The sequence below is a fragment of the Corvus cornix genome, chromosome 14, assembly GCF_000738735.6.
Source record: "Corvus cornix cornix isolate S_Up_H32 chromosome 14, ASM73873v5, whole genome shotgun sequence".
In the NCBI taxonomy this organism is placed as follows: domain Eukaryota; kingdom Metazoa; phylum Chordata; class Aves; order Passeriformes; family Corvidae; genus Corvus; species Corvus cornix.
Genome location: NC_046344.1, coordinates 16,062,165 through 16,072,180, shown reverse-complemented (window position 1 = coordinate 16,072,180; position 10,016 = coordinate 16,062,165). Strand labels below are relative to the sequence as shown.

General features: G+C 45.8%; 1 protein-coding gene across 11 annotated transcripts in view; it reads right to left on the bottom strand.

Annotated features, from left to right (window-relative positions):
* Window positions 1-202: 202 nt before the first annotated feature.
* Window positions 203-10,016, bottom strand: part of TBC1D24 (TBC1 domain family member 24) — a 32,311-nt gene continuing 22,497 nt past the window's right edge. For all 11 annotated transcript variants that reach the window (XM_039560198.1, XM_039560209.1, XM_039560208.1 and 8 more), the window contains 4 exons: window positions 9,949-10,012; window positions 7,902-7,997; window positions 5,840-6,074; window positions 203-4,230 (listed from right to left, as the gene is read on the bottom strand). In XM_039560198.1, the coding sequence (XP_039416132.1) occupies window positions 4,076-4,230; window positions 5,840-6,074; window positions 7,902-7,997; window positions 9,949-10,012 (550 nt within the window). In that variant the 3' untranslated portion in view covers window positions 203-4,075. The remainder of the gene's footprint in view (window positions 4,231-5,839; window positions 6,075-7,901; window positions 7,998-9,948; window positions 10,013-10,016) is intronic.

The window sequence follows — 10,016 nt, the reverse complement described above, 5'->3', positions numbered from 1 at the left end:
GCCAATCTAGAGAGTTCACAGTCAGTTTGACACCTGATCTCGGGGAAGTCTTGTGAGATCCAAAATGATCAGGAACTGTGTAACCACCTCATCACAGCGAGAGTTCTGTCAGAGAACACATGCTCCAAGGTTTCTCTCAGTTTCAGGGTGCTTTTTGCTATGAGCTCTACAGGAAGGAAAAGACCAGAACAAAGGACAAAGCTAGCAGCCTCCACAGTCAAATACCTTTAATATAATCCAAGATTCTGCACAGTGACAAAAATACCATTGACGTAGGGCAGTGATTCCAAGATAGGGTAGAAAACCAACTCAGCAGCACATCACCACTCATCTGAAAAAAACATCACCCCAAATAGTACACACACACTCAACCTGACTATGAATAGTCTGAAATTCATGACAGAGAGTTGCAGAAGAGCCAGGTGCCCACGCCTCGGCTGTACCCAACAACCTGACTCAGTGTCACTCGCAGGAGCTGAGCTCTCGCAGCGCCACGGTCGTGGGTCAGCTCCTGGCTGTGGCATCAGTGTCCCTATGGGCAGAGGAGATCACGCCCCACCAAAAATGAAGATGGATTTCCAAGGACAAAGTACACAATTTCAATACACACACGAAGAGCAGTTGGTGGATCTGCACGTGTCACCCCTCTGTGGGTCACCACAGATCTCTATTGGCATGGTTTAACTCTTCAAAGAACAGTACTGGCTCCCCCTCCATTTTGACTTCAGATATGTCACCAGAGAGAAAAGGAGAGTTTTTCCCTTCCCTTTGCTAGTTTACCTCTATTAACAGGAGACTGATTAACGTGCTTCATCAGAAGAAGGAGTGTGCCAAAGTGCAGGAGCTGCAGGAAAGACAGCTCAGGTGCAGTGAAGTCTGTCCAGCCTGGCTGCAGCTGGATACAGTTCCTGTGGCCTGCAAACAGCTTGGCTGCTATTTACAGTCAAGTCAGGTTTCTGATGTCAGGAGTTTCTAATCTGTTCTGCCTTCAAGGAATATGACAAAGCAAAAAGCAGCTTCTCAGGACAACACAGACGCTCTCACAGAACTGTGGCGGCCAATGCCCAGCCCACAGCTCCCAGCCCAAGGCCCAGCCTGTGACTCTGGCACTCTCACTGCTGCCAGCAGGACCACAAACAGGGACTACAGCCTCCTTCAACAGCTGTTCAGAGCTGCAAGTAACAACCGACTAAAGCACTTCATGGCTGGAGTACTTGAGAAAACCACTTTCTGATAAGATGCCCCTTGTAGTCATTGTCTTCAAAACCAGCCTGTGGCCTCCACCTCAAGAGCTTTGCATGAAACAAAGGGTTCAGACTTTGATATACAGTTGGTCAGCAATAACCATTAACTACACAGACAGGAAAAATGCCTCTTTGCTACTGGAAAGATGACCAAGTCAAAACGCTGTTCTTCTAAGGGGTCTCACAACCACAATGGGGATGATGGCTGAGGATTTGCACATGACAAGGAATATCCATTTTTACTGAGCACAAGGACTGTGTGAAGTTGCTGCAGAACTGCTCTCCCTGGATTACTGCAGCTTCCTGCTCATCCAGGCTACTCCACTTCAAACCACACAGAGCAGTCCCACAGGGTGGCTGTGGCAGGGCAGTGCTTTATCAAGCCAAACCAATCCCGTGCCTGGTGTCCAGTACTGCTCCTTGGCTTCTCACACTGATTTCCTATGATGAGTTTCTGAGCAACCAGGAGTTATTTTGGATTCCAAACACCCAAATCACTGTGCACCAAGAACAGAGCAGGGAAAGGAACATGTTTCTGAGGAATGTTTCTTAGACACGGCTTAAGACAAGGTATTGACATAGTGGCATCTGGCAGGGATGGGAGCGAGGCAACCCCATCACACTGCCAGGTGCAGCCAAGTTTTTGCAGATAAAATTTATTCATTTGGAGTAGAACATTACACTCCCCCAAATCCTACCAACACACAGCTCCAGGGAATTTCTGACAACAATCTGGAAATTAATACTATTCTGTTTCTGACTTGTTATTTGTTCCCAAGGGCACCTCCTCAGACTAGCTCAAAAGAGGAGATGCAAACAAAACTGAAATCCTACCTACACTAAGGAGAACCTACACTTTTGGAATGATTTCTTCTGTCAGAGGAAGCTTGTGGGATACCTGCAAGGGCAAAGTGACACGGGTGGCTTGGAAAAATAGAAGGCAGCATCAGGCAGTGTTTGCAAAAAGCCAGATAAGACTGAGTTCTTCCACATCAAAATACATCAGTATAACGGAATTACCTCTCGCAGTTCAATCAAGCTCATGGAAAACCTGAGAAAACACAACTGGGCAGAACTCCCAGCGTGGGAGAGAAGAAAACTTGGGAGGCCCAGTGCTGACTCTCAGACAGGGTGAGAGAATCCACTGCAAATCAAATGGTGCAAAAGACATCTTTAAATTTTTCTGCACATAGGATAATTTTTCAAAGAGTTATTTTGACAAAAATTCAAAATGGCACCTTAAGCAGCAAATCTTATTTTTGCTGAGTTTGTTCACATACTCTGCAAGAGACAACTCTTTACCAAGCCATGAGGTACTGTCAAGGCTGGCAAGCTGGACAAGCCAACATGACCAAAACATCACCTCTGACCTCTGAATATGAATGTGACCCTGTCCAGCCTAGCTTTTAACATTATTAGTTTTTATTTTTTCCTTTTAGTGAACTTTAAGCTTAAGTAGCAATAACATTAAGTAGCAATCCCACTCTACAGCAATTTTTTAGATTGAACTGTTTAGAAAATCAGCAATTTCTCTTTCCCTTCATTTTCCCTGTTGTGATAAATCTTACTAGTGAGTTACTCACTGAAGCTTTGGGCATCCTGTTGTATGCTCTGGACTATTCATTGATGTTTATGTATTTGTGCTTCATGTGGGAGAAGTTCCACAACAGCTAGTGCAATTTTTGGATAAAGACACTGGGGAATTGCCTCCAGACATCACATGCCACAGGGCAGGCCTGCAGAGAACATAGGAATGCTCAGGAATGAGCAAAGCCTCTTTGCATCACCCAAACCCTGCCACAACATACAGGACTGAAACTGTTAACTTCTCATCAAGGATCTCATCACTGGGAAGACATCTGGAGAAACAGTGCTGCCTCCAGTTCTCCCGGGACACTCGTTCACTCCCAGATTTCCCTCCAGCCTTCCTTTCTTCACTTGTGGGGAGAGAATTAAGTTCTGGTTATCACCATGTCTAATTCCCTGAACACACAGGGATATCAGCACAGCTATTTTCAGATTTAAAGCTTCATTTCAGCTCCCAGGAAAGATGAGGAAAGGAATATTTCTGAGCACTGCAGATACTCTCTGGCTCTCAGCTGCCTGACACAGGGAGTCACTCTGAAGTCATCATTCTGATACGGAACAGGAATGTAAACAAAATCAAGACTTGGGAGATAACACTGTCCAGCTTGGACGCCTTTCTCAGAGGCAGACTGCTCAAACAAACGCAACTGGAACATGTCAAAGGTTTTGTGTAAGAAGATCAACAATCATGGTTTTGGTGTGAATGAAGAGCTTCCTAACTTAATGATACTGATTTGTCTGCACAAAGTCTGCTCATAGGAGAGCAGTGATTTTATGAACTACTCGTTCTACGTCAAATCTGAGGTTACTAGTGCTCCCTGTGAGCAGACATTTGATGTTCCTGGCTCAGGCCAGGTACTGGTGCCAGTGGCTCAGAGCTCTGCAGCACAGCTCAGCCAGGGCTGTGCCTCTGAGGGGCTGTGGACTCAAACCTGTCCCATGTCTGGGATCTGTATCCATCTAGCATGGGTCTGAACCCATCGCATTTTCATTTTTACCAACAGTCCCTGAATACAGATCTCTAGAGGTAAAGGGACAAGGAGTTAACCAGATACATTTCTTCACCTTGACCTGTCTTAAATAAAATAAGAGTAAACAACTAGGCCTGCATCCGAGTGCACCACTTAGGAATGACTTGCAGCACTGAGCCCAGCAGAAAGGATGTTCTAACTTAGTTCCTGCATTGGAATTTACCTTGGGAATCCTTGGACAACTGAAAAACTAGTTGATTAATGATAGTCACATCAACCATTCATGGTGTCCCTGAAGCCCCACACCTCCAGGATGGAGATTTGGAAGCTTTCAGAGCACAGTGGCTGGTTATTGAAAGTGTTGCAGTGGCTGGTTCTCCCATGGTTCAGATCTGCATCGAGGTACAGAGCCTGGCCATCACCACCTCCTGGGAAGAGACAAAGACAGGGTGATGATGTCTCTGCATTTCTTGGCACGGGAAACAGCTATACCAAGACTTTAGTGCCTGTTGTCTTCAGGTGTAACAGTATGGGATCAAATGCATAGGTTTTGAATGATAATATCAGAACTGGATGATTTCTTTTAATAATAATAAAGAAAAGTAATGCAACTCAGTAAGAACAAAAACTACCTGCATTTAAGATTTGTATTTCAGTGCTGGGGGATATTGGAAGCTACAACTGCAAATTTTCCCTCCAGTAAAGGAAAACCAAATAATTCTGTTAGCAGTCAAAAATCAAAGCTGGGAGAAGAACAAGATCAGTAAGTAACAGCACTGGCTTGGTCTTCTAATTCCCTATAAAACACATAAGAGTTAAAAGCATTTCTGTTATGTGTGGGTCTATGTCAAGGTTCACAAAGATCTCAGTCAGAAAACGCAGAGAAGCGAAAATAAAATAAGACAGAAATGTGTTAGGAGAACAAAAAGGAAGATTCCCAATTGCTTACTGGGCAGCTGTCAAAGAACAGTTACTAAAGCCATGTGAAGAATCAGAAGGGTGAGCATTCTGGTCCACAGCTGGAGCTGTGTACAACATTCACTTCTATGTCTCTGCTACCCAAGCCTGTATCTCTTCTATTACCACCCACAGTGCAGTAAATATAAGCAACTCCCTTACCTAAGGCTGAGAGGAGGACCTGGTGGGACACATGACACTCTACACCTCCCTGAGAGGAGGGTGGAACCTGGTGGGGGTCGGGCTCTGTTCCCAGGGAACAAATGACAGGACAAGAGGAAAATGCCTCAACCACCAGGAAAGATTTAGGTTGTGTATTGGGAAAATTTCTGCACTGAAAGGGCAGCCAGGCATTGGAACAGGCTGCCCAGGGCAGTGGTGGAGTCACCACCCCCAGAAGTGTTCAAAACCCATGCAGATGTGACACCCAGGGACGTGGTTTAGTGGTGGCCTTGGCAGTGCTGGGGTAATGATTTGACTCGACGGTCTTAGAGGGCTTTTCCAACCTAAACAATTCCATGATTTTATGGAATTAGAGCACATGCTGCTAAGTGGGAGATTAGCCAACACTTGACATTACAGAGGAAATTACAGGCTGGTTGCTCTCCTAACAAATGTCAAGTAAAGATTTTTGAGAAAATCTCAACTATGATTTTAGATCTGTTCCTTGTAAATCCCATTTAGGTGACAACTTTACTAAGCAGACTTTTGCCAAAGTCAGCAGCACCACAGATCCAATAAAGTTCCTGGAGAATTAACATGTTTTATAGTTTACTCTGTGTTTCAAAACTTTTGATGCAAAGTAAGCTCCTTTTTGAGAACTACTTCTCATTGTGAATTAGGCAGTATGAAGGAATGGCTGTGCATAAAGCCATGAGTTACTCTCTTCTCTAAAACACTTGTATGCAAGTTCTCCCACAGAAAATTTTGGTTGGGAAATGACGTCAGGTTTTGGGCAATTCTATCTCTACCTGTAGTAATACTGAAATAGATAAAGGGGTCAGGTGTATTTACCATGTATCGAAGGTGGACAGGAAGAGCTGGGGAAGGATCTGTGCTCGAATTCTCACACTGACTCACCTACAATGATGCACTCGCTGCTGCCAGCCATGAACATGGAGGCTGTTTTGGAAGGCAAGTTGAAGTGCCGAGCTGCTAAGAAGGGAGAAAGGCGATCTGAGGGGTCTGAGGGGATGCTGCTGGAAGAAAGGGTGCTGGAAGCTGGTTGGGTGTGGTTTTCTGTCTCTGATCCAGTCGAGGCCAGCTCTGGGTGCTTTATGATCACCCACTCGTAGCGTTCCACTTCTGGCTGCAGCTGCAGAGAGGCAGAGAAGGGCAGAGCTGACGTTAGTGTACACACACTACAGAGCTCTGCTCAGAAAAGAACATTCCAGCCCCTCAGTCTCCACCTGCACAGTCAGCAGTAAAGATTGGATCAACCTGTCTTTTAGGCCTGATGTTAAATCCTTTATTCCTTTGCTTTTTAGGTGGTTGAAGAAATGAAGCAATAATTTCTGAGTTAACTTATGATATCTCTCATCTCTACATCATCTCTCTCTACAACTGTTTAAAAGGAGGGTGGAGCCAGTTGGGGTCAGGCTCTGCTCCCAGTGAACAAGAGCTAGACAAGAGGAAATGGCTTCAAGTTGTGCCTGGAAAGGTTTAGATTGGATATCCTGAAAATTTCTGCACTGAAATGGTTGTCAGGTACTGGCAGAGGCTGCCCAGGGAAGGGGTAGATTGACCATCTGAATTGGTTTTGCACGGCTGGTTTTGGGTAGCAGGGGGGCCACAGAGGTGGCTTCTGTGAGAAGCTGCTGGAAGCTTCCACCATGTCCAGCAGTCAGTCCCTGATGGCTCTGAAGATGGACATGGCACTGGCCAAGGCTGGGCCGGGTAGAGATGATGGTAACGCCTCTGTGATAACGAAGGAGGGGGAGGAGGTGCTCCAGGTGCTGAAGCTGAGATTCCTCTGCAGGCCGTGTTGAGACCATGGTGGAGCAGCTGTGCCCCTGCAGCCCCTGGGGATCCCCGGGGGATGCAGAGATCCACCCGCAGTCCCTGGGGATCCCCGGGGGATGCAGAGATCCACCCGCAGCCCTGGGGATCCCCGGGGGATGCAGAGATCCACCCATAGTCCCTGGGGATCCCCGGGGGATGCAGAGATCCACCCGCAGCCCCTGGGGGAGGTGCCCACGCCGGAGCGGGTGGATGCCTGCAGGAGGCTGTGATCCAGGGGCAGAGCCGGTGCAGAGAGCGGGCCCTGCTCCCAGGCTGGAGCAGCCTGGCCTCGGAGGACTGCACTCCGTGGAAGAGTGACCCACCCACGGTGCAGCACTTCTGGAGGACTGTTTGCCCGTGGGAGGGACTCACGGTGCAGCAGGTCGCAGGGAGCTGCTGCTCGTGAGATGGCAACTCTCACGTTGGAGTTCACGGAGAACTGTCTCCCGTGGGAAGGGACCCCACGGTGCAGCAGGGGGAGGACTCCTCTCCCTGAGCAGCGGAACAAACCCTCGGGTGACGAACTGACCAAACCCCCCACCCGCTGTCAGTGGGAAGGAGGGAGGGGTTGGAGGGGGAAAAGGTGTTTTAAGGGCTTATTTCACTTCTCATTACCCTCCTCTGATTTTGTTAGTAATAAATTTACTTTGTACCTCTAAGTTGAGCCTGTTTTGCCTTTGGAGTGTTCTTTCCCAGTCCTTAGCTCAACTCATGAACCCTTCCTTAAATTTTCTCTCCTCTGCTCAGCTGTAGCAGGGGAGGGTGAGTGAGCGGCCTTTGTCGCGTTTGGCCAGTGTCAAACCATGACACCATCCTCAGAAGCGTTCAAAAAACGTGTGGATGTGGCACTTGGGGACACAGTTTACTAGTGAACATGACCGTAGTGCTGCATTGGTGATTGGACCTCATGATCTTAAAGATCTTTTTCAACCTTGATGATTCTATGATTTTTTAAGAAAATATTCTGTGCAAGGGGAGAAAGAGCCACCAGAAAACTTACAAGCAAAACTTTTCCTCCATATTAAGAGTTCAAGAAGCTTTATAAACTAGGAAGGCATGTAATCCAGCCTCTTTAAGTGGAAGTTAACCAGTACAGGGTTTCTGTCTTGGTACTGGGCAGCAACAATAAATTTTTACTCACCCTAAACACAAAGCACTCCCCAGTTCCAAAGAAACTCAGCTTGTTCCCTCCTCGCCGGCGCTCGCTCCAGTCAGTGGACAGGTAAGCCCCACAGACCTGGCACAGAAAGCACAGTCAGGCTTCCCATTGAAGGAGAAAGAGTGTTCAACCCACTGACACTGACATTTCAGAGGCCAACACTGCAGGCTAAAGTTTAGTTTGAGTTTCAGAGTCTCTGTATCAGTAGATTAAAGCAGCACAAGTACTTATATCTAAAGACAGATTTAAACTGCTTTAATCTACCAGTGGTTACCTCTAAATCCTAAGAGTGTCATAAATTATTTCATACCGCTGATGCCTTAAGGGAGAAATTTTCTAACACGACCCCAGGTACCAAACCATAGATCACTCCAGGCCTGTACAGCCTGACTCCTACTCCCTCACTTTGGCATCCGCAGCAGCAGTGTTGTCCCAAGTTACAGTATGAGCACCTCTGCCTGAACACTTTTTGGTCAAACAGTGCCCTTGGTGGCTTTCTTACACTTCAAAGTGTAGGTTAAAGCCAGCTTAGCTAAGCTAGTGCTGAACTAGCTCAGGTATTTAGAGCAGCCACTCAAACCACACAGGGGCCACTAGTTCCCAATAAGGAGAAGCACCCTCCGAGGGCTGAGCTGGTCTCTGGAGCCTTCTGTTTGCACAGAACTTTTTGCTACCAGCAATGCACATCCCTGCCAAGTGCACACAGAGGAAACAATGAAGCTCCAAGAGTGGGATGAAAGCATCTGTGCTTTTTTTCCCACAGAAACGAGAAAAACAATTAGGATTATACAGATTTGTTCTAAGGTACATTCGCTGATTAGCCTCCATGAGCATTACAAGCAGAGCTCCTAGGACAAAATTACTGAAGATCAGATTTGTTTTGTATAGATAAATCTGTATTTAGATTTAAATCTAAATTTAGATTTAGAATTAAATCTAAATGACCCAGAAGTCCATTTGATGTGATGTGCCTGATGCGTATGAGAGGCAGAAAATCAGAAGGCAAATTTTCTTCATTCTAAAAGTTAACTATAGATATATGAATAAAGGATGAACAACCCTTTGCAAAAACCCTCCAAATCCATAAGCACGAAACAAAACTCCCCATATTTTTCTCCTTTTTTTTTTTTTTTTGGCTAATACATGTTTTTAGAGGGGTAAGAAACAAACCATCTTATAAAAACCAGAATCCCTTATAAAGCCAGACTTTTGACAGGCTCCAAGACAAGAAGCAAAATAATTGTTCCCCCTCTACCCTGTAGACACCAGGGACATTCTATAAGCCACTGGCATCTCAACACAGGCCTGAATGGCCAGAAACCACAGAACTATGAAATGGCCCGGAGGGTGAGCATTAGGTAGATGTAAATAAGAGTAGAAATGGGCTTATCCATGGACAGTCATCCTGCAGAGATACAGGCAGGAATAAAGCCCACAGGCTGCAATAACAGCTTAATGTTATATACAGAATATTTGGAAGTCATGTACAGTGGCACAGACAACACCACCATTACAGGAGCAGAAATAAGGCACCTGTGTGCACTCCTCCTCAGGTTCTCAGAGCTTCCTTGGCTTATTTTTTTCCCAATCAAGAATGAGATGAAGCTAAGGCTTTTGTTTTCACATCATGTAGTTCAACATTACTCATACCATTTAAATTCTGCTACATTCTCTCCTCATGTCCTTGAGAAAATGAAAATATCTTTTATGAATCATAACTTTAGCACAATTCCCACTCTGTCCCTCTGATTCTGCATTTCAGTCTGTCCAAGAGCAAAATGAGCTACTCTAGTCCATCACTCCACACTACTTGCAAGAGAAAAAGCAGTTAACCAAGACCTGATTTGCAAGGTCTACCCAAGAAGGCATAGTCCTATAACCAACAAATAGAGTAATTTAAAGCATGGGTTCTTAAAAAACCAAAGCCAAACCTTGCTTATTCATTTTATTGTAAACAGCTGTGTGTTGTAATACAGCATTACACAGTGCCCAAACCCCAACTTAATCACTTGTCTTTTGCCTCACTCACCTCTTTTGCTGTTGTCTTGATGAGGAGCAGAGTTGGTTCATGTCCCTCGCTGTGGGAATAGAACCTGA